This window comes from Dromaius novaehollandiae, chromosome 4 (assembly GCF_036370855.1).
Source record: "Dromaius novaehollandiae isolate bDroNov1 chromosome 4, bDroNov1.hap1, whole genome shotgun sequence".
In the NCBI taxonomy this organism is placed as follows: domain Eukaryota; kingdom Metazoa; phylum Chordata; class Aves; order Casuariiformes; family Dromaiidae; genus Dromaius; species Dromaius novaehollandiae.
This window is the reverse complement of record NC_088101.1, coordinates 52,117,139-52,145,125: the sequence shown is the minus strand read 5'-3', so window position 1 is coordinate 52,145,125 and position 27,987 is coordinate 52,117,139. Positions and strand designations below refer to the sequence as shown.

Here is a 27,987-nt window from a genome sequence, read left to right as displayed (position 1 = left end):
TAAGTAATTTTTCCTACATGATGTAGGATATTTCAATTTCAATTTTTGTATTATTTTTAGACAGTGCCTACAACTACTCACCATTTTAAATAAAAACTAATTTACACAGTTCACTTAGACTCTCATATTGCTATAATCAAGAAAGCATTTTATGCTCACCTCCTTCAAAAAGGAATTCAAATCATTTAGCTGTTAAGACTGTTTCAAGAAGAAAAAAATAAAAAGGTGTCCCAGTTCTCCAGTGCATACTTGCATCAACACTTCTTTCAAAAAGCAGTAGCATAGATGCCAGAGTTACTGTAATCTGAGTGGCTGCTTAAAAAAATCTGGAAGTGAAATATTTTCCGCTCTTGTCTTTTAAATGGAGCCCAGAGATAAGATACCTATTCCAGGTCTGCCACTTAATTCATATCGCTTCAGCAAATAAATAAATTAAAAAAAAAAAACACAGAAGATTTTATTTTGTTCTTCCCAGCAAGGTTTTTCAGTCATCTTTTTCTCTTCTGTACTAATACCTAACAACAACAACATCCACCTCTTACTTAAATATCTTCACCTGCCCTCCACAGAAAGGCTATGCACGCTCATATCTATATCTATAATCGTCAATGCAGCCAACTAGCCTACACTCCTTCCAGCAGGAATGAATGTTTACACACTTGTCCAATACTTTTGCTCAGTTGTTATAGCACTGAAGTCCAGAACAACAGCTCTAAGTAAAAGTATCTGCCTACAACAGCAAACGGCTATAAACAATAGCTACGAAAACAATACAATTAAGGACACAGTTTCAGAAGTACTCCATTACAAGCTGTTTATTAGAACTTCACTTTGACAATAAATAGGGTATTTTCCAATACCAACGTAATTATTTAGAAAGTTAAACAACTGAAGTTTTCACAATGCTTTTCTTTATATATACACATGATTTACTGTATTTTAAACACCAGTTCATCTGGAGCTGTACAACAGCAGGACATCCATTTTTTGGAATTCACACAGCAGACTATCAAGACATCTTCAATCTAGAAACTGTGTGTAAAAATAATCCAGACTCTATCAAGCTGAGTTTGGATGGTCCAGCTGTTATGAATGAGTCTCTTCATTCATTAGACTAGCTGTTGCTGAACTCAACTTCCGATGTATGGCTTACACAGGAGAAATAGTGCCTTTTAGATTTATCGTTTTAAAGAGTAAGCCACTTGATGCCAATAGGACAGGTTAATCATTTGTAGCTGTATGCTACTGCACACCCTGTTCTGCCCTCAGCACAGAACACACTTCTGCAAAGGATGATCATTTTCAGTGCTGTAAATCCCAGTAACAGCAAGTACAAACTTCACACTTCAACCTACTGTTAATTATGAAAATGTCTTTTGGTTTTGGTCAAATTAATTTGCATTTTTTCTTTTTTGCTTAAATACTCCAGACATTTAATATGCCTATAAAATAATACTTTTAAGAGTTTGACATTCACAAAGTTAATTTCAAAAGAAAGAATGTTCACATTAAATAAAGCACCAACTTTTCCCCATGTTTACTCATTAAAGTATCAAAGACTAGATGTTAAAACATTAGTTCTGCTGAGAGTTGTAATTTAAAAATAATTTAATTCTTATGGTTTTATCAAAGCCATGTTTCCAAAGCGAGTTTTATACATTCTGTGCAACATCCCATTTTCTTTAAGTGCAGAGGTACAAGTCTCCAAGTTATGCAGCTGCAATTGAGTTATCATCTGCTTGTCGACCCTGAGGCTTTGAGGAAATAAAAATAGACTTTAAAAATGCAAAAGACTAGAGCTGTTGTGAAAGTCACTTAGTAATATATCATGTTGATCTAGGTAGGTGAAATAAACAATTGTGGCATTAACTCTATCCTTCCTTCTAAGGGTTTCTAATAGGAGGACTTTCATGGAGCACATCCCACTGGAATTTCACTTTGGCCCAGTCAGTACTTGGTAGCAGGCCTCAGCTCCTTACAACCACCTTGTTAAGTGCCAAGGGCAAGTTATTCAGACATGTAAGGAGTTAACACAAGGCCAGGCTGATTAGAGTTCTCCAAGTATTACTCCAGTATAAAAAACTGATAATGATAAATGCATGAAATGAGAGTAACATTGAAAGTTTCTTGGAAGAATCTTAAAACATAATCACAAGAGATGGGAGACAGTAAGGAGGAAGTTTTAAAAGAAAAAAAGCATCATTACAACAAGGTTCTTTGAGGTTCTGACAATTCCAAAAAGAAAGCAAAGAATTCAAAATCCCAGGAGGTACTTTTGTAAACAGGGGAGTGGAGAACCTCACTTCTGAGGAAAAAAGCCTTTTGTATTAAGAGACTCTAGAAGAGTCATTGATTGACAGCATATATAAAAATTAAGTTTTGCCTAGCTCTTTTGGCCGAAATAAAATTGAAAGAATGCCAGGCCTGTTTCCAGGAAATGGGATTACAGATGTCAGAACAAGCCCATCCCAAGTAACATGAACGAACTCTCCAGGCTCACTTGGTAAGAGTTTGACTAAAAACTCAATAAAATACTCTGGAGACAGAAGCAGCAGAAGAACGCAGTGTTTTAGGTTACTGGATTTAACCTACTTTGAAAAAATTAAGAAAAAAGCACATAAGATCTATTTATCATGATGTGACTGAACTGCCTTCAGAGCTGCACCAGTTAAAAAGAAAGAAATGTCTTGAGAGGGATTCGCTGAAAGGATGTGTCTTTAGGAATTATTTAGGGAGGTGTAGGATGCTACAGTGTTTCTGAACTTAAAAGTCACAGGGAGTGCTCAAACATTTCTTATTTTCAAGAGTGCTACAAATTATAGTATTAAAATACTTTATTACATTTAGCTTCTTCCACTGTACTCTAAGAATGGACAACTTTAATACTAATTTTATAAAGTAAGCCAGCTAACAGGCTAAGCACATTCAGCTATTTGATCTAATTTTAACCAAGTGCCTGTTGCACATATATGTCCTGCTTATACATAAACACATTTCCTAAGGATTTTGTTTGACAACAATGCGCAGGTCATCACACATTCACAACCCAAGACTTACCAAAGCAAACAGCTCAGTTGCTAACTGTCCATTTTAGTCTGCTGAAAAGTGGTCAGCTTTGAACAGAGCTAGGGTGGTAGTCCTCAAGCAGAAAGCAGCCCTACAGGGAGCCCTTCAAACACAACAAACTTCTCAGTCTTACCTTTACGAAAATGTGTGTAGGTATGAATCGTCTGAGCAACTGATCAGTGAAGTTTGGGAATCGCATCAAGTTAATATGAAGAGATGGTAACTGCTGATATCCAGCCATCAGAGGATAGAAGTTGTATAACACTTCCTGCTGCGTGCCAGGAAGAATTCGCAATCGGATCTAAACAAGCAAACAAAAAAAAAAAAACCATATACAGCTCTGTGACAGAAAGCAGTTTTTTATTTATTCATTGTTTACAATCTCTGACTTTGGAAATAATGCAACTACTTTCCCCTTTAATTAAAACTTTTACTTTCATTCCTAAACACAACGTTATATACAAACAACAACATGCCAAACATCTCCTAGTTAGGCTTCCATTTAACCCTTCTTTAAAAGGGGCCCGTAGGCACGCTTTCCTCCAGACAGAATTTACCATATTTATCATTCTTCTGTTTACCATACTTCAAAAATTTACGAAATAATTCTGTGATTGTCATCTCTGCATATCAGTGTAAATCTAATCCAGATATTCTTCACTATCAGTTAAGTAAACAGGATCTGTAGATGTGATGTTTTTGTACCTGCTTAAGGCCAGAGAACATGAAGGCATCACTGGGTTCCACTGACACCTCCACATCCTGGACTAAATTGGTCTTATTTTGCAGGTGATATCTGACAGGGAGGGATTCTCGGACTCGACCAAATGATGGAAGATCTTTGGAAAGAAAGTAAATAATCCCATATATAAAATAAGTTCTAGAGTTTAATAAGTAAGCCTAGCTCAAAGACCAATAAAAAGTTTGGAAAAAAGTTACAATAACTAGGCATCTGAAGTATTTCTGATGAGCTTTTTCAGAAGAAAAGACTAAGGAACATATCACAGCTTTATTAGCATTTTTCAGTAACGCTTCCACAACATGTAAGTCATAAACCCCCCAACTGTTTACAATATGCAGGAATGCAGACAGGGAATCACTATGGCAACTGCTATTGGCTATTTTCAGCTTACCAAAACTTTGTCAGATATCGTCAGGATGCTACTTAAAAATATAACGGGAAAGGATGATGGGGGAGTCTCAGTACAAATGAGAATAAACTGAAGAAAGCATAGGAATTTTCTGTTTTCGGTGAGCTCTGCACTCCCACTCTGCTCTTGCGCAGGTGAAGTGCTAGAAGAGAAATAGTTCACCTGCGCAAGAGCAGTTCCAATACTCCAGGCTGTTTCTTTCCTGGGATGCTGCCAGGGCGTGGGTGGATGGAACAATTCTCGCCACAAGAATCTAGAAAAACCTATGGGAAAGGTAGCTTCAGCAGAAGCAGCTGTGGTCTCTGTGCTGCCACGGAACTCAAGTTGTTCCATTTGTAGCTTTTAAGAGAATACATCCACTTAACTTTCCTGCAACTGAGAAGCTGGAAGAGGAGCAAGGCTTGGGGCAGTCTAAGCAATAATACATTTTCTTCCGCTGGCCCCGTAATATCCATCACTAGTTTTCTGTCTTGTGCTACAGTGAATGCAAGTTCTGGATGCTGTAAGATTCTACAGCCGTTCACTTAAGAATATCTAAAAATTTTATTTGGGCAATATATGCTGCCAATTAATATTACCTGCATTAACATGGAGGGGAATGCTCTCTACAATCACATGTGGTAGAGTGATCACTGTACTAACAACAGGTACACTTTCCACAGGAGAACTTCTGCAGGAAAAAGTCAAACATAGACCATATTGAAAGTTATATAACATTAAACGTCAAGTTAGTAAGCTAAAAGAACATTGCTTATAAGTTTTAAGCAATAGACTAAAATTATAGTAATTCCAATGGTTTAAAAAAGAAAAAAACCTTTATATTGGATTGTTAGAAGTGAGAAAAAAACATATATAGAGAAAATAGCAATAGGCAAGTAGAAACAGTAAACAGCTCTCTGTCTAAACAAAACAAAAACCTAGAAGACAGATATATCTAAGCATTTGTTTCCAATTTCCAAAACCAAATGAGTTAAGCTACAGTTAAGCTAGGGTGAGAAATCATTTAGTTTTCTCATCTTAAGAGCATTTGTTTGTTTTTAAACATCAAAAAAACTATTCCTTTAACATGGCTTCTCAAATGAAATACCTCATGGTTAGAGAAAACAGGGAGTGGAAGTCTGTGACAAAAAAAAAAGCTTTGCAATCAACCTAAAATTTTCTAAAGGAGAAGGCTTCATGAAATGTAAAAACCATGACCACATAACATTTTGTAAGTGAATACGTATTTGCTCAGAAGTCTAAAAAGGGAATCAGAATCAGTAATACTGAGATACAAAGTCTAGACAGTGCTTGTTGCAGGAAAAAAAAAAAAAAAAAAAAAAAAAGCCAAACACACCATCACCCCAAACCAAACCAATTTCTCCTTGCCCCCCCACCCCACCCCAATCCTGGCCAAGAGGCACCTACCTCTTCCAGGAAATGATATAACATCCAGTTGCCACTCCACCAGCATTAGTAACTGGAGGACTTCGAAGGCAAAAGCATTCACTGGCACTCTCACCTGTCTGTAAAACAACTATCAGCAAGATTTTGTTTAAAATCAAAGTGCAATTGTTACTACAGAAGCCACTAAGTCTTAAAATCCAATACTACACATAGATACAAAACTGTTCAGTCTGAAGGGCCTAAAAGTGCTTTGCAAACTATACCTACACAGTATAAGAATTGAATAAACCTAGAAGTATTCTGAGACTCAAAAGTGTTGCACATACAAATATATGACAGCTTATTTTCTGAATAGCATCCTGAGGTCTTCCATGTCTATACAGAACAAGCAAGTGCACATTTAGAATCCATACAAAAAAAAAAAGGCAAGTAATGCCAGTTCAAATTCTTCAAATTCTACGCTTCTCTTTCATAGTAAATTACAAACAAGATTTCAGCATCAACCCTCTTATGTTTAAAATAAAAAGATATATGGACATGTCTCCTCTCCTGCCCAAGCGTATTTTTATTGCTAGGGGTTGGGGAAGAGAGGGAACATAAGAAAAATTTACTTGCTTTTTAAGTTCTTTCAAGTAAGAAAATAAGTACTTTCTCATTTACAGAGTGATTTTAAAAAAGAAAAAATATAAGTGCTAAGAAAATAGAAGTTTTAGTCAAAGTAATAATTAAAGGAATCGTTATTAAGTTTTATAAGGGGAAAAAACAGCAACAACAAACACACACGCTTAAAAGCTGGGCAGCTAAGTAGTTGGTATCTGGGGTTTAATAACTCCTGGCTGTTAGCCACTGGTAGTCAAGCACAAGGTGCCATAGCTAATTATGAAACCTCACACTTTGGTGACTAAAAGACCTGGGGAAATCATTGCTTTCTGCCACGCACCCGCCTTCTAGATTCAACTACAAAGGAACTGGAGTCTTGCAAGCCCTTGATTAAGCGGGCACACAGCTGCCCCATGATCAGACAACCATCCAGGCTGCCTCATTTGTGTTCTACATTTGGTTAAAACAGACATGTTTTCACGTCCCTGTTGACTCAGCAAATGCAAAGACATTGTCCCACTGGAAAACTTTTGATCAGCTCTACTGTAAACTATTCTTTTTATCTGACTTTAAAAGTCAGCATATTGAATTCTTAAAGGTTGGGATCTGTAAGGTAATTTTTATATTTAAGTAGCAAGCTATTAAAATGTGTTAACATAAAAAAAGATGCTTACTTCTAATCGTTCTTTTTAGGCTACTCTGTTTAGCTTCACATTTTTCAGTTTTATGACTGTAAAGTCATGGACATGGACTCCTTTAGCCTTTAGATGCTGCCTCTATTAATTGGTAAAAATCTTTGCATTCTGGACGGTACTTGTAGTCCATGAAAGCTGGAAACATCAAGTATCTTTTCATATGAACACTTCAAAAGTTGCACATCAGGAGTATTCTCAGGTGCTTTCCCTTGCATCTGTTCTATTTAGAATTTTGGTTACCATCCACTGATCAATTCAATTTACCAGATCTAGTGAAGGAGAACCACAGTTTTTAAACTTACTGCTGTCTACAATGTGTTTTATCAAGCAACTGAACTATTCGACAATTTTTTCCTATTTAGAGTTTGCCATTGACAAGCAAATACTGTTTTAAAAATATCCCTCTCGCTCTTAGCTCATGCAAAAAATACCTCCATGAAGCAAGCACAGACTAAGAAAACTTACCATTTTCCACGTAAGACTCCAGCTGATCTACTGGGGTCATGGCAGCTGAAAGCTGTAGCTGGCTGGTCACAATAGTGAGAGGCCAAGGAGAAGCACTCAGAATGTCTGTCATCAGTAAGAACGGGATATCTGCAAAGACTCTGTCCAAGTGTTCCAACTGCCAAGACAGACACGAGAAGTGCCAATTTTTAACTAAACAGGATATGACAATCGGAAGTGGTGTGATTCCAAAATATCAGTGATTTTTTGAACACGTACCTTTGTGGAAACGAATTTGACAGCAACATCAAATGGAAACACTGTTTCTATAGTTACTGTTTCATCCTATATAGGTAATGAAAGGGGTGGGAGGAACGGGGAGAGGGAGAAAAATAAAAAGTTACATCCCATTTCAGATCTGGCCACTGATGTCAAATTAAGAGTAAGCTTACTTTTAACACCATTTTATCTAAGTTCTCCCCAGGGCAGAATGCATCAGTGATCATTTTTTGAGAGCAAAGATAGAATTCTTTCTTTTTTTTTTTTTAATTATATATTTATGAAGGTGCTCACCTTAATTCTGAAAAAAGTGTGACAGTTCTCTTCCTCTCTCTCCCACTAAGAGTCATTTTACCACTATAGAGAGTTATGAACTATTATAGTATGATTAATTCGTATCAGGATTATATACAAGAGGAAAAAAAAAAAAAGATGAACAATTGTTTGCATTAGATGTCGGTTCTAAATAAAGTTCCTTAAAAAATAAAATCATGTTTTAAGTGAATCCAACATACTGTACCTCTGTTCCAACACTTCTGTTCATGCTTGGTAGAACAGACCAACATATTTTCATCATAAACACTTAATTTGCAAGCTTGCCTATTTTGTGCATTTCACAAATCAACACTGGTGTAAACAATAACAGATAGTGAAATAAGAAAGCATTAAACTATTAATCTAGATGAAATATGGGAAACTAGATTTTCATCTGACAGTAGAAATTGGTAGTATCACACGTGAGATTAGAACACAGAGGACACTAACTCACACGCAACCCCTTCACTGCTCTAGTATTAAGTACATTCCTCAAAAACAGTTTCATATTTTTCTATCACACTCACCAGAAGGTGAATCACCTCAAAATATTGAGCACTTGCATCAGCTTTTCTCCCCCAGCCTTCTAACCTCTCTCTTTTTTAAAAACAAAAACAAACAAACAAAAAAACCCTTTTCCATAGAATCCATCAACTAAAACTATCTTCTCAAAATGTATTGGTCCTATTAGGTTTTCTGTTGAGAATTACCTATGAAGGAACACAGTTAATTTCTCTCTTCTCATGACGCAACCATGATACTATAAACAAGCATTTCCTTCAGCACAGAAATTGCATTACTTTTCATTACACAAATCTCAGTTCTGTGCATTGCACTTCCACTTTGTTTTGAATGTTCTGGACATCTACCCACGTACAAACTGTTTTGCCATCCATCCATTCAGTGGATTACTAAATATACTGCTGATTTTGCAGTTTTTCTATATACTGGAAATGCTTCTAAGAAATCTAGAATTACATTAACAAACTGCAAGAAATAGATTCTTAATCTAGAGGTTATATATCTCCAGCAACTGATGCATTTTTATGTTATACCCGATGGCACTTGCAGAGGATTTCTTTCTCTTCAACAGTAGTAGTGATTAAATAGGAAACATAAACCAGAAACATCCTTGCACCAACTGTTCCACAACGAATGTATATTGCTTTTTCCATCTGTAAAGTAAAGGAGACAAAAAATGAGTTAAGCAATACTTAAAATGCACTTAATATGTATGCCTAGAGCTGTCCTGAATTTGTTAAATGATCATCTTAGAGTGCAATACTAGAATGACTATTTTTGACTATAAAGAATCTGTTACACTGTATTGTCTTAACCATGCAGCCTACGATTTTAATACTTAGTAGCAGCATAGTTCTCATTGCTTCCCTACTGATGTTCACCTGCTATTAAACAATGCAAGATCAGAGCCATTATTAGGTATTATATGATATACTCAACTTCTCATTTACTAGTCAGAATTTCAGTTCAGTGTAACATCTACAGATTTGAGCCTCTACCCATGCAGAATCATCTTTGTGGCTACTATTCTCCACTGTCCATTAGTCAATGCATTTAATTAACAGTTGAGATTAGCCTCCTTATTTTATGTCTTAACCTTCACCCTTATCATTGATCCCAGAATATATGCTATTTCAAAATTCCATCCAAAAGGGAACCTAGCTAAAGGAATACTGAAGTATTCTTTTTATATTACATCTGTATATTACTACAAGTAAACATTAGGCAAAACATGCCATAAGTATTTCATTTATCACTTCAAATATCTGAAACTAAATATAAACCCTTCTGCATGGAAGTCCTTTTTTTGTTGATGCTCATTTTCTTAACTATGATATAGAAAAAAGGTTGATGATTACCTTTTCCCCTGGTTGCAAGTCTCCTATAGGGATATCAGGAAGCAATGCAGGAAAGGAGTCATCACATGCTTCTGTTCCATGAAGAGTCACTTGAGTTTTCTGAGTCAGGTTGGCATCTTGCCCTAAAATTAAAAACGGTCTTCATATCCACAGAGGCTTTAATAGTTTACGTTGTTCAAATCACTGAAGCAAATACCTTAATGTTTTTAGCTGCTGCTATTTATCTCAAAAAGCAACACACTACAAATTAACATTGTTCATTTGGTTGAGAGAAGCTTTCAAAAGTACCAGCAAGAAGATCTATAATTAGATGTATCTGACAGCAGCTCAAGCTTTCTAAATTGGAGAATTTACCTCCACTAGACCTTTCTCCCGCAAGGTTTTAGTTTCAACTACTTAGGCCAGAAAATCTCAAGGTTAGAAGCCATACCTAGATGTTCCCTACCACATACAAAGCACAATATGGTTATGTGATCCAAGCTTTTCTTGGCAATCTATACCAGCAAGCAAGGAAAGGCAAAGCAAAATGCAAGTTTCACAGTTCTCTGATTCTTACATTTTCAAGTGCGGAGCTTAATGCTTTTAAGCCTTTTAAAAACTGTTCTTCCAAACTACATCAAAAATACGTAAGAAAAACGTATAGATGTTAAATGACATTATTCTTCATTTATGGGTTGACTAGAATAACAGAGCTACAAAGATCATATGGGATCATTTTCTAAGAAAAACAAGTCACATCTTGCCAAAAAGTTGCAACTTCGGAAAAAATACCATCTTTCCTATAAATGAAAGGTCAATAAGCCCAGAATGACCCTGTATACCAAGTTTAATGATTCAAGATCAAGGGGGAAATCAAGACAGAATATTAAACACTGCGTTAGCAGCTCAGCACAAACATCCAATTAAATACCACCCTACTGATATTAATGAACTGTACAAGTGTATGGGGAACGTGGTTCTATTTCAGATTACACAGTACATCTTGTAGCAGTTATCCAAAAGGCAAAAATATTTTTAAGCCACTGGCATATAAGATACAAGCAGTCATAATGAGAATAACATTTGGACTTCATATTTTGAAAATTGTCAAGAGAAACTACACATAGCTAACTAGAATTTAACACACAATATTTTCACTGTTTCCTTTCCACTCAAAGGAGTACAGTTGCAATTCTCTACCCCTCCCCCAATTTCAAGTGTTTTAAAAACCAAACAACATTTTCCAGGAGAACTCCCCACTCCACACATAATGATGATATATTAAAGAAAAATATTTATCTAGCTCCATCTGATACTTTCACTTCAGCAAGAAAAAATCTATTACGTTTTCTTGGGAAAAGAAAGTTATTTACAAGTGAATTAAATAAGAAGTTCCACATTCTCTTTCAAGCTCACGTGAAAACTTATCTTTTCGTAACTCACAAAAACGCTACTGAGAAGTAGCGATTAAAATAATTACAACTGAATGAGTTTGTTAACTGTTGTTCTTATCACTATTATCTCACAATTCCCAACCTTATCTTGGTTTGACACTTAAGTAGGACAGGAGAGCCGTTTATTACAGTTCTCTGCATAGCATTGAGAAAAGAGAGTCAATTAGGATCCTGCTGGAGTAAATAAACGAAAAAAACGCCACACACCACTACATACCTGGCTTTAAACCCGCGGTAAGCTTAACATCTTTGGCAACTGTCTCCTCATGTGACTGGACTGTCACAATCAAACAATACATTTCGTTCGTCAGGGCCGGAGGTTCATGACGGAGCTGAACAGATATGTTTGGCACTCTAGAAATAATCCTTCAAGAGAAGAGACTCAGTTATTGCCTATTTCTTAAATAACGAGTTTAAGACTAGTTTAAAGGAGATCAAAACACCTTATCATTCAAAGAGAGTTCTGACAACTGTGGCATACTCAGCTAGATGTGAAATTCCTGAAAAGCAGTATGATGGGAGATACTCTATAAAAATTAATTGGAACATCCATACATTAGAAGTTCAGATTTTCTGACAAGACAGACAACCCCACCACCACTAAGACCAAATAGATTTAATTTTTCTGAAAACACCTACTATTAGCCTATTTATTAATGATTATTTTCCAATATAGTTTCTTGGGGATTTTGTGCACACACCTGTGTGCACATATGCGCACATGCCTCTGTGTGTGTATTCTTCTGTAAAAGCCATGAGTAACTCTTTCTGGTTTGCACGAAAAGCAGGGAAAAGTCTGCCTAACAGTTAGGTGAAGGAGAAGAAGTGAACTTGGTATGCTCTGAGACAAGGGCAAGCTTTTTCTGTACCTCTTGCCATCTGGGAGCTCTAGAGTCCTAAAGAATTAAGATAGGTATCAACTTATCCCCAGTTGGCTAGGCAAGGACATACTAGAAAGCTCTTTTTAAGGAAGTCCAAACAAGTCTTTCTTCTTCTTTTATACAGAGCAATTAGAAGTCTGCAGGAATCACATAATGACACATCATAAATATTTTCAAGTTTTTACTTACATAGTGCTTGCCTGAATAGTCAAACTGTCCCAGTGAACTTCATTATCTGGAAGCTTAGGTCTTCGCCTGAAGGAACGGGCTGCCTGCAATGCTTCTTGAGATGAAGCAGCATCTCCGCCTCCTCCCCGCCAGTTCAGAATCACACATCTACCAGAGTCACTTCCCAGGATCAAATCCACAGACGTGATCTGATATATATGAATTCAAACATATACTGTCAACTTCCCCTTTGTCCTCAGATCACCCCCTGTAAGAATGTAATTTTCCAACATACACAGCCCCAGTAAAGATGCATATCACCAAAAAGCTTCTGGCGGCTTAGGAGACCGAAGTCTCCACAGCAGCACTACAGAAATTCAATTAAGGAAATTGTGGTGGAAAAAGTATACATGCCCATGCTTGTGCAATACAGTCTCTTGTAGTTTCCTTCACTCCCTCAGTTCCACAGTGCTTTTCCATGCATTACATATATTTAAAAAAAAAATGAAACAGTATTTAAGTTCTCGTGATTTCCTTTTGCTTTGGTATTGCTCAAAAAAAATTTTACTCTAGTTTTGACATTTAATTTCAGGAGTAATAAATTTCAAACATTGGAAAACCTCAGTGCCATTAGCAACTGGTGCCAAATTAGGAGATAGCTTTGTCGTTCTTTGTGAATATCAGTGGGAAAGGTGCAAAACAAATTGACGAACCTCAATCTTCTTTCCTACGTCTTCAGTTTTTGCAACAAATTTGAAAGTGAACTTTCTTGTTTTGCCAGGGACCAAGCACATTGTTCCTTGTGATGACTGTTCTAGAATATCACTTTTTTGATAGGCTTCTTCTACCACACAGTACTGATTGTAATCCTAATATAAAAGAAAGGGGAAAAGAGTTGGTAGTTAGCGGTTTAATACATTTTTATAGAAAAATGGTAGCATAGTGAACATTAAGGCTCTGTTACCAGATCAAACTATATTAGTTCTTGCTACTTTTCACTCTACTGAAACTAGACTTAAGTAATTAGAGTGAATTTTTTTGATATTAAATACCCACTATATTAACTAATCTAACTTCATGTAAAAACATCAAGTGAAAGATGACATTAAAGTTTCAGAAGGATCATTTTAGAGACCTTCATAGAAGAACAAAGATATTACACACAAATTAAACTCGATTTGGGAGTTTTATTACAATATCAATACAGCTGTCAAAAGGGATAAAGATAATGCAAAAAGCAAAAACAGCTTTCCAACTGAAGTTTTAAGAGTCATCTTAAAACAAGAAGTTTGAAAGTTCTTTTCTAAAATTGTAAAAGATATTATTGCATTCTTTTAATATTTATTGAGTTAGAACAAACGTAGTTACCTGGTTATTGAAACTGATGCAAAGCTTAGAAAACCTGATAGGATGAGGACAATCAGCTTTCAAGTATATATCAAACTGCACAGGAACATCAACATGAAAACTTGGAGCAAAAAATTTTGCTTTACACTGCACTAGAATAAAAAAATAAATAAATAAAGTACTTGTTACATAGATCAAACCACAACACTAAACCCCAGAAGCACCCCTTTCTCTCTCACTATTGTTATGGTATGGATTTTTTTGTATATATACACAAGCCAAAGCTTTAAGAGCAAGTGGGATATATTTGGCTCCTGGTACTGCCACACACAACTACTTTTCAGAATTTTGCTGAAAACTTCGTGACAGGGAGGGGGAAGACAGATGTCCAGCAGAAAAAAGAACAAAAATCAAAAACAAACAAAAAACCTTACTCTTATTACATTTTTTTCCGTAGGTAATGTTCCCTCATGCCCCCTTTCCATGAGATGTATTACCTTGCACACATTCTGTCCCCCTTCAGCAGAATTCTGCTTCAAAGCACACCAGAGTTACAAAAGTCTCTCAAAGAGCAAATTCTTACTATTTCCACTTTATTTAAAAGCATAGGTAGCCTCAGTTGGAAGTTGAGAGGTCTTTCCTCAAACATGACACTCAAATGATTCCTTCTGATGTTGTGAGTCAAGACAGAAGATCACTGGCTTCTCATGATTCCTTATCTTAGTGATTTAGAAGAACAGAGCAGTGCTGGCACAAGAGTTTGTGTTACTGGCTTTAATGCACACTGTGTAATTATTTCTAATTATTTATTTCCAAAGTATGATTATGCCCAAATTTATAGTTTGGTGCAAGTTTGCTTGAAGCTTTATTACTTACCAAATGGTATAAAATCTTGGACTTCTATTGTAAAAACATTACTGCCTGCCAAGGAAACACGGTCAGCCCACAATTTCTGTGATGCTTTCACAGCAGTAGCATCACAATCAGGTTCAGGATCAGGGCTCTCATTCTGTATTCAGAGAGAAAATTACAAATTAAAAGAAGGTTGCCAAACACTGACTCCCTCTTAAGAATATCTAAAAGAGAAATAAGTGTTTTGTCACTTGCCATTAGAACTTTTATCAGATTTTTTTCTATTCGAGATTTCTGATCTTCTTTAAGGGTGGATGCTAGCAAACAGAACAAACAAGAAGATTAAAAAAAAAGTAAGAGGACTTTGTAATTTAAAAATAAACCCTTCCTTTAGTTTGCACTTAAAAAAAAAAATCCTGCACAAAACATCTAACAGCAAATAACAAAGCACTTCAGTTTTCAGAAGTCCCCCCATTTTAAGTGTTTCCTCTTATTTTCACTGGAACTGAGCAAAATAATCTTTGGTTAGGCAAGTATTTCATAAGTTACCAGAGGAAAACCCCAAGGGAATAATATCTATAGCTTCTTGTTATTTCTGTTTAAAAACTGAAGGAACAGTATAAAACAGAACAGTTTGGGACACTGGAAGAGGCAAGCTCAGATAAAAACAAAAACAGTAGCTCAAGGATATGACAAGAAAAAGAGGGGAAAAAACTAATTAAAAACAAACATTTTTCTCTTGAAGATGAGTAAAGGTAGGTTTATCTCATTAATTATTCCTCTGTATAAAGCTGGGTGGCCAGACTAATTAACAGAAGATGCAAAACCATTTTTACCACACCTACCCTAAAAATGATACTAGTTAGCAAATCAAGGCACAAAGATTATTCCTGCACTGTCATTAACAGCCACTGTACAAAGCAAAGTGCTTGAATATTTACTGTGCAGTTACATTAAGTTACTTTTTTCTCCTCAAAACATATCACAGGCAAATTTCATCAGCAGAGTTCTAACAAAAAGTCTGAGAAGCATTTGGGATTTTAAAGTCCAGGAAAACGGTCCTGGCTTTTGTTATTTACTACAAAATGTGTTTTTCCCTTTAGTTATATTACACTTCTCCCCCTGCCCCCAAAGTTTAGGATATTTCTGTTACATTGTTTGAAACATACAGCTTCCTGTCTCAAATGAAGCTCTATGCTTCAGATCTCCTGACTCAGACTATTTGAATGCAATTAATTTCATAACAGAAGAACAACAAAATTCGACTTGAGAGAAGATGATCAAAATTCAGCACAGATATAAAATTTTCTGCGGTCAAATCATTTGAAGTACTGTAAATATGTGACTGACAACTGTCAGACTTCCAAACACATATACATTCTTTTTCTTAATAGGTTAACTGAATATATTTCTTAAAAGAATACCTCTGCCCAGTAGCTCTAAAGAATATGTTATATAATCTTTTAGCTGGGCCATTAGATATGAACATTTGAGAGCTGTTATCAATATGGAAGTAAGAAGAGTCCACCATCCTTCACTGCGATATTCACACATAACATAATCCAACAGCCTGCAAAGTATTAAAATTGAGAGAAAAACAAGTTAAACACCCTGGTATTTTAAGAAACTCAGATTGTTCAGTATCAGTAATACAGAAGTTCTCTTGACTAACACAAATGCAAGACTAAAGCCAAGTCAGCTATTTTTATACAACAATGATTTATTGAAATCAACATGAACTTATTGTGAAGAAACTCCTCCAGCTGTCTGTCTTAACATTAAGGACCAACAAAAAAACAACTGGACAGAGACCAAAAGTCTTAGGCCAGCACTGTACTTAAAAAAAAAAAAAAACCTGCTTTCATGTTGAATATGCTGCAAACTTCAAGAGAAAATAAACCAAAAAACTCACAATAAAGTCGCCCTACCCTTCCAAACAGAAGCATCTGAACGTCCCTTAAGCTGAGGCATTTATTTTCCCTTCTATCCCCCATCCTCTGCTTCCTTTGAGGGTTTCAAAGAGCTACAACCACCACATACATCAATCAACCTGTATCAGGCAAAACTGCACATCCTACTATGGCTTTAATACCGATCAATTTTCACTAGTACTAGCAATAGAGAGAGGTTTGTTTTGTTTTGTTTTGTTTTAAATATACTCTGTCCAACTGTTCAAGACAGCAGTTTCTACCTGCTTAGGAAAAGTCTACCTAAATATGAAGTGCCTTTTTAAACAATAGAGACTGTTCATATAAAAATTAGGCTTGATACAATTTAACCTACTTATCCTTGCCTATTTTCTCTATGCAGCTTCTAGTCAGCTAGTAACAACAATAAAATTGTTACTTCAACATACTTCCTTTACAAAATGCAATCTTCAAAACCTAATTAAAACATTGTGGGACTCCTAGATAAAACGGCCTTGACTATTTCCTCTTAAAAACTCAAAGTTAGGAAACTAAATGCAAGATACCAAGTTCAGACAAGACAGTGGCTGCACATCAGTACTGAGCTCAAGCTTTCCTATGTTTGCAGCCATTAATAATAATAGCAGAAAACTGCACTAATAAAATTCATTTTGCTAATTTCCTGGTATATAAACAAGAATTAAACTCAGTTACATTTCCTTATATATTGAATTTTGTAACTTCAAAGTTTTTAATTAAGTATTATTATATTCTCATTGAGGTAGCAGGCAAGTTTCAGAAGTCACTCCTAAGACGGACAGCACTCACAGAGCTAGAAATAAAATAAAATTTTTAAAATTGCCTAGGAAGGCAAATCCCCACAGAAGATTTTATTTGCTGAACGAGGAAATCCCCACAGAGAAGGAATTTTTATTAATCTAATGAGTAACCCATTACATCCACTGTGCTTTGTTAAAAGTGAAGTCCATAGACTCCAAAGCTTGCTTTTCAATCAAATCCAGGTACTAGAAGCATCTTAAGCGAGTTTCCAACATCATTCCATATTGATAAGATATGTGGTCTTACTGGGAAAAGTAGGATACTAAAGAAATGATCAGGGGTAGTACTCACTTCAAAGCTTTGGTGTAATCCTTGGCGTAGTAATATTCTTCGCCCATCTGAACCACTGATAAAAAACAACAACCACCACCAAACATATGTATCAGATCAGTACTGAAAATCTTTGCAAAGTCAATTGAAAGATGCATCTGATAATCTATACTCACTCAAATGACTCTTCATTCTTGGACATTTGTATTTCTTGAATTGTGCAACAGCATTACTCAACAAAGTGATTATTACCTCCTAACAGATAAAACCAAGAGTACTGATATCACTATATATATAACATTAGGATAGTGTTAGTAAAACAGATTTATTTGTAGAATAAAACTTACTGAGTGAAGAACATTTTTCTCTTTCAGCTGTAGGGCTAAAATCCCCAGCTTCTCTTTTTCAGGATCAGAAAGATCAAAGCCTGCATAAGACAGTGAAAAATCCATTACACTGGAATTTTGTCAAGGCCCAAGGGGAATGATTTATGTAGTGAGGTATATGTAATGCAAGCACCAACTCAGGCATGCTCAGATTCTTAAACATTCTTTTTCCTAGGAGATGGATATATTGCTTTAAGAACTCATCCGTCTTCTGTGTTCTAAAAGTGAATTTCTGGAACAAATCTCTCTTTTATTTAAGAAAAAAATGAAAAAAAAAAAAAGAAATTACTCAGAAATAGCAAACTATTGCAAGACGACTAAGTCTTTAGACTGCATCTGTTAACATTTAAAGCATGTATGTTACCACAAATTTGGAACCTTTTTCCTATCCAAACTCGAGTAAAGCTTCAAGCTTGTGTTTCTTTAGCAGCAGAGAACACCAGCATATAGGGAACTGTATATAGCTTTAGAAGACTAAAATCTCATGCTGAAATACATAATCTTGAGTTCACATTTTAACTGGTAGTTTAATCTTAGTAGTAGATTGTAAACTATTTTAAAAACAGTAATCACTTGAAAATAGAACAGGTTAGACAGGTAAAAGGTGGCAGGGATAGAGTTGCAAAGCCCAAAGAGTATACAGAGAGTATAAGAGAGGTGACCAAAGGGAGAGCGAGAAAGCGAGAGAAGCAAAAACAAGTCAGCAATGAGCATTTTAGAACTATTTATGCATGAATGTATAGCTCTGAGCTACGCATTCAAAGTCTGAAGTGATGAGAAAACATCCTCCTTAGTAGCAAAAACACATCTTCCTTTCTCAAGTTAACATCTAGGCATTGCATCCTCTGCAATCCATTTTGAAATGCAAAGGTTTTTCTAAAACATCATCAGTTTCCATCTACAACTGACAAGACACAGTATGGATAGGAGGATGAATTGGTAACCATCATGCACAGGGATGTCATTAATGTTGCTATATCAAGTTCTGCAACATCTTTCCAGTTATGTATTCACTGCAGTCAGACATTACTGCAGCACATTTAATCCAAGTAGTTCAGGTGGCAGCAGCAGCAACAAAGCAGCAGCAGAGGCTTCAGCATGGCCTATGCAACTTTGCTGAAGACCTAACCCTGCAGAAACCTCTGAGGTTTCTTTTCCTATTTTCTCCAGAGATCAAGAACTTCCTGCACTTCTGACTGACACCTGTTCAGTTCATATCACCAACTAACACAAGGGAGTGAGTTCTCAGCCCTGCACACGGCTCTATGGAAAAGAGGTTATATACTTTTGCCTACTAAGCTAGTTGGCAGGATCAGCGACTAAAACGTTTGTCTGAACCAACGGATACAAGACACAAACATACTTAATATTCCCTGCCGCCAAGGCCTTTGCCCATAGAAGTCAAGCATTCCCGTCTGTGTTTCCAGGGGATCCGGACTGGGGTACATCACAGAGGACTGTAAATTCAACAAACAGTCATTAAAAAGGGGGTTTTTGGAGTTTTGTTTTTGGTTTTTTTTGGATTAGAAGTATGCTCTAATATATACACACACAAAACAAGGAATTTGCTTCAAAATATTTAACCTTTCATGCCACCTGCAAAAAGATTACCTCAGGAAACCCAAGCATTTAAATACTTGTCATTAATTCAATCTGACACCCTACTTAATTCATTTTCATTTGTTATGAATACAGTTACAGAAAAACTGGTTAGTCCTTTTAAAACTAGTTCCAAGAATGACAAAGAAAAGGCATTAGCAGAAATAAAGGCATTAGCAGAAATAAATGCATTCTTAAATAACCAGCACATATCAGCTGGAAAGCAGTTACATACAACTAGCACGTACATTTAATCACTGAGCGTAAGGACTACTTTTCCATTCGGCCCTTTCTGCCAGGCAAGTGTCAGAAAACAAACAAAAAACCCACTTTAATTTTTTAATACTCATGTTCTTGTTTCTCTGCTGTAAGTCACCACAGGTACAAAACATGCATGGAGAAATAATGGAAAAATATAACAGTAAGTTTTCAAGCTTGAGACATAGAAAGCCAGAGATGTAAAAAGTATAAAATCTTTCACAAGTATTTTTAAAATGTATCAACAATATTTGGACTCAAATAAATAGAACGACTCATTCATTCAGGACTAGTCTTTACAAGTATCTGTTAGAAAGTAAGGGAAGGATACACGTTTTCCTGTGCATGTCATTTACATGTATTACACATTTCTCCACTCATTCACCTGCCGGTTACTTGCAATTTGTTTGTTTTTAAACTTACGTCGTGGTTACAAAGCATATTTGCTAGTTGCTTCCGTTCCTGTGCATAGTAGGCTGCCTGCTGGTAATAAAAACCCGGATTCTGAGTTTGAATTGCAGTCAACCCCAGCTTAATCGCTTCATCAAACAGGTCACCAAAAGCCTGAAACCTGAAAACCAACAAAGATATTTCTCATAAGATTAGGTACAAAACAGCAATTTTGAACTGAAACGTACATTTCCACTAAAAGGTCTGGTTAGCCTTAAGACAGGTAATAGCTCTCTGAACTTAAGTGTCTTAGTTCTATGGCTGCATCTATGTCATACCCTGTTCATTCCCAGTGAAAAGCTGTCAATCATCAGTGCAAAACAGAATGACATCATATAGCTTTTATGATCTACTGTCTCTCTTTCTTCGATAAAACCCCTCAGAATTCATGTCTTACCTAGACAAATAAAACAATGAGCTTCATCATAAGGTTATACAGGAACTGTAAAAGAAACATTACTAAGTAAAAAACATACTGTTTTGACATCCAAGCAGCGTGCTCAAAAGCCAGTTCTGCACTTCCTATTTTTTTCTTGCACAAGTCAATATGTTTTCTGAACTGAGCAATTGCATCCAGCGGAGTATTATGCTGAAAACAGAGACGACAGATCTAGAAGAAATAAATAAATAACTTTCTCAGGCTGTTAAGGATTTGTTAAAAAAATAAAAATCTAACTTTAGTTAGTTCTAAAAAGCACAAATAATGTAGAGAAAACAAAGGGAGAAAAGTAAATGTAAAACCTAATGTATTGCACCTCAAACTGTGCAGTCCTCCACTTCACCTAACATTATTCTCCTTCCCCTTCTTCCCCAAATAATAAATGGAAGAGTGCTAACTCTGCCAAATTCAGGACAGAATTGCAGAGCCAATAGGAAGATTATCATCTTTGAAGCCTGCAATGACCTCGAAAAAGATTATGACATTCGATGAAGTCCAACTCCAGGACCTTTTTAAATGGTGGGATAGTGCTGTCTTACCTAGAAGCCCCAAAAGATGACCAGAGGGTTAATTTCCTCCTCTTAACAAGCAGTATCTAACTTACACTGGCTTAAGTTTTGTCACAGACTGCTAACTCCTCCTGTACAAAGTGAGAGTTAAAGGTGTTCAGTCCTTCAGATGACTATCTCAAATTAACTCCAGCCTTTCAAGATACTCCTGAACTGCACAGGCTCAGCTAAGGATCTCTTTTTTTTTTGTGGAATTCGAAACTGCCTTTGCAAGCCTGAGTGTAAGAAATTGGTACCCAGTGATGGCTATTTCTAATCTGTGTCCTTGAAAGCAACATGAAACTGAACATTTAAACATTTACAGATTAAAAAGTATGAACTACTTTTTTTTTTTTTAAGCTTAGGTAGTCGAAGAGTAAAAGCATGCTTATTACCTTGTAGTTTATAAATCCAGCCATGGTCTTGATTTCTAGCATGTTTGTTTCATGAGCCCTCAATTCATGCACAAGATTATATGCAGTTCTGTAATTTCTAAGTATGAATACTTAAATTAGAGTGAATTCGTACATGATAATCGATTTGTACATTATAAAAAACAATTGAAGAACAGAATTACTGACAATAGAAAACAATCTTCCAATTAGAGCGTTTTTCCCAGTAAAGAACTCACCCCTTACATACTTATTTAAACAACTTTGCATTCATGCCCTCCTTAGGTAATAATAAGCCAGAAAATGTTTACCATAATCTATGGTTTAGAGGGAAAGGGGGCGGGGGGGAGAGATGTGCACAAGCCTTACTTTAGAGCATTCTGCGTATCCTGTTTCAGCTCACTGAAGAATGCTATTTTGAACTGGTGTCTAACAAATAAAAGCTGCAAAACACAACCAGTATACATCATTCATAAACATCTGAATATACCTGCTATCTATAAAGCAGATACAGGCGATTATTCTGTGAACATCTGTGAAATTTAGTACTCTACTTGAAAAGCTGCTTTGGCAAAAGTTTTGTAGTAGTCCTCTCTGTTACCATGACTCAGCAACGGTCTTTTTCCACATTTAATGTATTGCTAAGACTTTTACCATGGAGCAGGTGAGAACTTTGTAACAACCAAAAAAAATCTCTAAACCAACAACTTTGGTTGTTGGTTCAGAGCTTGCCATTTGAATCAGAAGTTTGTGTGTTTGAATAGGTATTTAACAACTTGAAAAGCAAAAGCTAAAAGCCAAACTGAGTCCAAGTTTAAGTTCCAAGTTTCTAAGGAAAGCACTTCTCAACTTGCTAGGATATTACTTTCTGACAGGTTAAACCATATAAATAATTTTAAAAAATTATGGTTTTCAATTCTGGAATGTTATCAGAGAACTTAATTTTTGGGATGTCATTTTCCTGCTGGATGTGAGGAAGGCAGACTTCAGAACAAAAATCAAAAATCAGAGTTAAAGCTGTAGAAAATAAAACACAGTTTACTTCCTACACAGAGAGAAGGAATCTCTTAGTGGAAATGGGAGGGGAAGAGGAAGAAATAAGATCATTCATACAACAAGCAACCCTTATTTTTATATTGTAACATGTAATATAGCTTGCATATTATTTCAAAAATAGAGTAAGATTACCTGATGAGTGGTTTTGTTCAAGAACTCTTTATGACATTTAACTCTTCGTATTTCTGTATAATAGTAGTTCTGTGCATGCTCATAGAAAGCATTCTCCAACCTGTAACAAAGTTGTTCTTCATTACCTTTCTCCCATGTACAAAGAAACTGAAGAACTTCAGTAAGAAAGTTACTTTTAATCACCATTCATATTTTAAGACTGTAAAAAATAGTAATTAGTAGTACTAAATGCTTTTGTAAATTACTATACTGGGTAGGCGTCTACACGTGAGGACTTTTCATGCAAAGCCTTGCATGGGGTTAGCATAAAGCAGAACAAGTAGGTTCAAGAGCCTTGGTGTCTTGATTTCTCGCATAAAAATCTCTAATATATAACATGAGAAAGCCTGGGGATAAGCTGTTAGGAGTGTGCAACTGAAGACCAGCAGTTGCTCTATTATGATAGAAAAGCCAACAGAAAGTGGAGAGATGCCTTGGTCAAAGCAAGAAAACCTTGCAGAGGCTCCTGGGTTAAGCCTCAACAGGTCAAGGGCTGGACTGGGGAGCAGGGGGAGGAGTAGGAAGGAAAGAACAGCAGTAAGAAAGACAGGAAATTATGGGACACAGACTATGATTCCTTATCCCATCAAAACATCAGTGACTACCTGGGCCACAGGTGACAATCGAAGATGCGTTTGCAAGATAACTCACCCAGTGGCAAGTCACGGGGGAAAACAGAAAGACAAAGACAGAGCTCTGTACATAGTATGAGACGGAGGAGGATCTAAGAAGCATATGTTGAAGGAAAAAAAAAAAATCAAGGAAAACAAGAGAAGATCAGAATCTAGGAGCAGAATGCATTCAACAGCACTGAGGCACACAGAGAATAAAGGATGAAGCACTAGTTCTGGGATTTGGCCAAGAAGGGATCATTGAAGACTTTGGCTAAAGCAATTCAGCTTGTGTTCTCCTCTCTGCATGGAGAGGATGGAGATGAAAACAAAAGAACAGAACACTAGAAAGCAATTGCTAGCTATGAGTTCAGACACAAAAGGAAGACACAATAAATTAAGTCTCCCTGGCACCGCAGCACTTTATTCTTAGTATATAAGAGACAAGCCACTCTGGGAAAATAATTGAAGTTTGTTAAAACAAGCAAACAAAAGAACCAACATCACACATTTCTCTCTTACTACTATGAAATCTCAATTAAGAATTCAAAACAAAAAGATTAATATCAGGAATTCTGTATTTGATTATAAGTTTGAAACTTTTTTAAATGTGAATGAAGAACTATCAGTCCTTAAGGGTATAGCCTTATCTTTGCATACTTGGAGACGGTCATAAATCCTTTAATCAAAATGCAACTATATGCAGTCTGTGAAGGCTTGTGCTAGTTAACATGCAGTAAACATTCCCTCTCTAGCAACAAATACAATAATGGCATTAGTTTATTCTGAGAACTTTACTGAGTATTATGTATAAATAATGGGGTGATAGAAGGAAGAATTAATCTCTCAGGGCACAACCCCTAACCCTGAGCACATCTGGAAAACAAACAAAAAACCCCCAAACAAAAACAAAAGCTAGTTTTAATAAACCATTATTTGCCTTTTCCCTTCATCTGTACAGGCAGTCTTCGTTTCCCTTTTCTGTATTTGAAAAATCCTGATCATTTATTTGAAGTCACATTCCCCACAGACATTAAAACAGAAAATCATGAAGAATATAAAAGATGACAAGGACATAGTATCTGCAACCACATAAATACCACTTAGCATGGATGGAAAGAGAAACATTCAGTGAAGCCAGAAAGTTGGGGGGGGGGGGGGGGGAACAAATATTTGCTAATACAAAGTTACATCTAACAAAACATTTGTGGGGAAAAATATTTAGAACCAGTAGGTCCAGAAAACACTGTAGCAATAGAGAAGTTTGCTTTGCCTTTACCCAGCTTGAGGAAGGGAACATGTTGGAATACCTAACAATGTTTCTCAGAAAGCCCACCTAGCAACATCTGACAGTCATAACACAACCTTACACAGAAAGGGCAGAGGTGTGGAGCCCATCTGGTAGCAGAATAACCTGAAGAACTTCAGTGAATGGATAAAACGTTCATTGTTGGTCCACAACAGATGTCCCACATAGCTATCATCCCAAGCCATCAACTCCATCATTACTGTGCGCAAACAGAGGAAAACAGTGTTTTAAAACCACTTACCTTATAATATAACCTACAAGATGATCAGTGTGTGGAAGTACAAAGAGGGATTTTCCAGAAAGGTCACACGCATTACATAAAGCTGCTGCTCTCTCTGATGCAATAACATCTTCCCCTAGTGAGGCCAAGGAAAGCACAATTAAGCAGTATGTAGCGCAATCAAACTAGCTCTAAAAGCTTGACCAGTACAAGGTATGGAAAATCTAATACACTGAACATTGAGTACACGATCCTCCTTGCTTCATTCAGAACACTATGTGCTTCATCCAGTGGAAGAGATTGCTAGCTAAGCCACTGCCAGAAAACTTCAGTAATAAGGTAGTAGTATGCCATAAATGTTTCTTTAAATTTCTGATCTCTCATACAATTAAATATACTGTATCTTGAAGACTAAAATGGCATCCAGAAAAGACAAGTATAATGCAGGTATGGGGGTGAGAGGGCGGGGGGGAACACTATCAAAACCACCCCACCTTAACCAAACACTAGAGAATATGCAGCTAGAGCTGAGGTACCGGCTTGAGTGAAATTAAAGATTAAAACCCACTACCTTTCACAATTCCACTCAACTCATGCATTTTTCATTCACATTCCCTACTTTGGATCTTGCCATTAAAAGACTCCTTCATCTCTCCATTAAAGGGAATTTGCTTTCCTTTAAACCCAGAGCAGAAAAGGAGTCTGCTGAGAAATTCAGCAACTTCCCTGCCATACACCTACCAAAAAGATATGGCCTAGAAGTTGGCTCATCCAGAGAGGAGCTAGCTGAGAAGGCATGCATGAACTTAACAAGCAGTCCTACCTTATGCTCCAAGATTTTATTGATAAACATTAGCAATGTTTGAATAAACTAAAGGCTTCTGTAGCTACCAAATGCCCTTCCTCTAACTCCATTACTTTTATATTTTTTCTTGATCTCCAGAAAGCTTTAAAATACAACCTACTTACAAGCAGGCATGTTATGCATATTGCACTAACATGTCTTTTTTGATACACAGTATCAAAAGCTTGACTTGGACATGGGAGGAAATAGTTAAAAATAGAAGCATAAAATCTTTAGGGTCAACTGCCTTGAGCATTAACTCCATTTACCCACCTCAGTGCAGCCACTGTATTTCATGCATATAAGTGACAATATATTAAGAACTGTAGATAATACGACAAACGATGGTCAGTTCAGGCCTTCTGAGAAATAAGATAATCACAACTGTATACAGAGCAGCTTAGCTAGCTTTCTATTACCTGGAGGTAATGGTGTTTTTTTCTGAATCAAAACCACAGCAACTTTCGTATTTCGCCCCTGTAAACTTTGCCTAAAATAAAAATAACATAACATAACGTCAAGGTCTCACCTTCTGTTTGTAAATAATCAGAAGAAAATGAGACTTCATTTTGGATGGAAGCATTAAAAGACCACATACAAGAAATTAAAGCAAATGCAACAATGCACTGCATCATTCAGAGAATGCAGTGTTTTCTTCTTTGATCACATAGGAGAGAATAATTGTGCTGAATTTAGTAAGCAACATTTAAGGAGTTCAAGTTGCCCTGAATTTGTGTCTAAGAAAAGAAAAAAATATATTTTGTAATGCAAGAAGGATTCTGCAATTTACACATGGCCATTAGCTTATAACACATTATGAACCAAACAAAATAAGTCTACCTGACAATTTCAACTCGAGTAGCACATTCAGACTGTTTTTCTTTCCACTGCGGCTCCTCCCAGTCCAGTTCATAGAATACCACGACGAGCGCTGGAACCAAATTCAGGTGTTTGTTCATCCAACCAGTCTTCAGGATCCCTTTCGGAATATACCACTCATAGGACGTCCTCTGAAAATATTGAGCATATTAAAGCAAGCTACCAGGTCCATTTAGGATAGCAGGAAAAGGGGTATTCTATTCTTTAGTACAGAAGGAGAAGACATCCACATCCTTGTCACTTGGGGAAATGTCTGTCACCTTTCCTTTGACATTCTTCCCCTCAAGCCTGTTTCCTAACTAGCAGGACATACACCTCCTTCCTTCGCATCAGGGCCAGACACAGGAGACATTAGTAACAAAGAACAGGAGATTCCAGGTAGACTGGACAAAAAGGGACAAGTTTAGAAGCATTTCGCAGGCCTGTATTGCAAAAGGGGGTTGCATTTGCTCGAGAAGCTGTGAAAAGGAGCCAGAATAAGGAAAGAGAAGCCAGTTGGAGGCTTTGTTCCTTGCCAGCACCGCCGAATTATGCGGCTTTCCAAGGATCAAAACCCACCGATGTTGCTCCTTAACCACCAACGCAAAGCAGAAGACACCGCGCAAACGCCCCGGCTGCCGCGTCCCGCCCGGGTCACGGCGCCGCCCGCGCTCCCTCCCTCCTCACCACCCGGGGCGGCGGCACCGAGCAGCGCACCGGCGCGGCCCTGCCCGCGGGGGCCGCCTCGCCGGGGGCCCGCGGCGGCTACCTTGGTGCGGCACTTGGGGTACTCGTGGTCGCCGGGCAGCACCTTGAAGGAGATGGGGACGCGGTCGGCGCGGCGGTTGGCGCAGAAGGCGTCCCACACGGCGCGGTGCACGGCGTTGTACACCACGTCCAGGCCCGTCAGCGTGACGAAGGCCATGGGCCGGCAGCACAGCTCCACCGGCAGCTCCCACTGCGCCGGCGTCATCCTCGGCCTCGGCCCGAGCGGCGGCACCGCCACTGCGGGCCGCGCTCCTCGGCGCCCCGGCCGCGCTCCCCGCAGCCAGCTGAGCTGAGCTGAGCTGAGCTCGGCCCGGCCCGGCCCCGCGCAGCGCCGCCGCCGCCCGGGAGCCGCTGCGGGTCACGGCGGGAGGCAGGGAGAGAGGGACAAGCCGCGCCGCGCCTCGGGAAGCGAGCGCCAAGAATCGGACGGGCAGCACGAGCAACCAATCGGCGCCCCTGCTCCCCCGCTCCGAGCCACTCAGGGAGAGCTCGGCTGTGACGACGCTGGAGCTAGAAGGAAGCGAGGCGAGGCTGGCAGAGCCAGCCAACGGGAAGGGGAGGGTG

At 37.5% G+C, this 27,987-nt stretch overlaps 1 protein-coding gene across 4 annotated transcripts; it reads right to left on the bottom strand.

The window, feature by feature from the left end:
• Positions 1 to 800: 800 nt before the first annotated feature.
• TRAPPC11 (trafficking protein particle complex subunit 11) lies at positions 801 to 27,934 on the bottom strand. 4 transcript variants are annotated; one of them, XM_026105221.2, is made up of 29 exons: positions 27,425 to 27,928; positions 26,638 to 26,807; positions 26,217 to 26,287; positions 24,975 to 25,089; positions 22,775 to 22,874; positions 21,956 to 22,029; positions 21,590 to 21,686; positions 20,684 to 20,817; positions 20,181 to 20,328; positions 19,264 to 19,357; positions 17,862 to 17,941; positions 17,691 to 17,769; positions 17,536 to 17,590; positions 15,922 to 16,067; positions 14,753 to 14,814; positions 14,522 to 14,654; positions 13,667 to 13,797; positions 13,012 to 13,167; positions 12,320 to 12,507; positions 11,467 to 11,615; positions 9,817 to 9,938; positions 8,992 to 9,111; positions 7,622 to 7,687; positions 7,364 to 7,520; positions 5,625 to 5,733; positions 4,796 to 4,887; positions 3,772 to 3,905; positions 3,200 to 3,367; positions 801 to 1,754 (listed from the first exon to the last, which is right to left on the bottom strand). In XM_026105221.2, exons 1-29 carry the CDS (start codon positions 27,626 to 27,628, stop codon positions 1,710 to 1,712), a joined length of 3,399 nt encoding a protein of 1,132 aa, XP_025961006.1. In that variant the 5' UTR covers positions 27,629 to 27,928; the 3' UTR covers positions 801 to 1,709. The 4 variants fall into 4 exon arrangements, 2 of the variants coding, with proteins under 2 accessions (XP_025961006.1, XP_064367085.1); XR_003259937.2 differs by lacking the exon at positions 3,772 to 3,905 and having other exon boundaries at positions 27,425 to 27,933; XM_064511015.1 differs by lacking the exons at positions 801 to 1,754; positions 3,200 to 3,367; positions 3,772 to 3,905; positions 4,796 to 4,887 and having other exon boundaries at positions 5,625 to 5,722; positions 27,425 to 27,933.
• Positions 27,935 to 27,987: the final 53 nt, after the last annotated feature.

Bases quoted from the DNA above. Each gene is read 5' to 3' on its own strand.
- TRAPPC11 (XM_026105221.2), bottom strand. From the start codon at position 27,628: ATGACGCCGGCGCAGTGGGAGCTGCCGGTGGAGCTGTGCTGCCGGCCC. The intron at 26,808-27,424 runs GTAGCCGCCGCG...CAATATTTTCAG, and splicing joins ACCCCAAGTGCCGCACCAAG to AGGACGTCCTATGAGTGGTA. The intron at 9,939-11,466 runs GTATGTAGTGGT...TTTTAATTTTAG, and splicing joins TACCGCGGGTTTAAAGCCAG to GGCAAGATGCCAACCTGACT.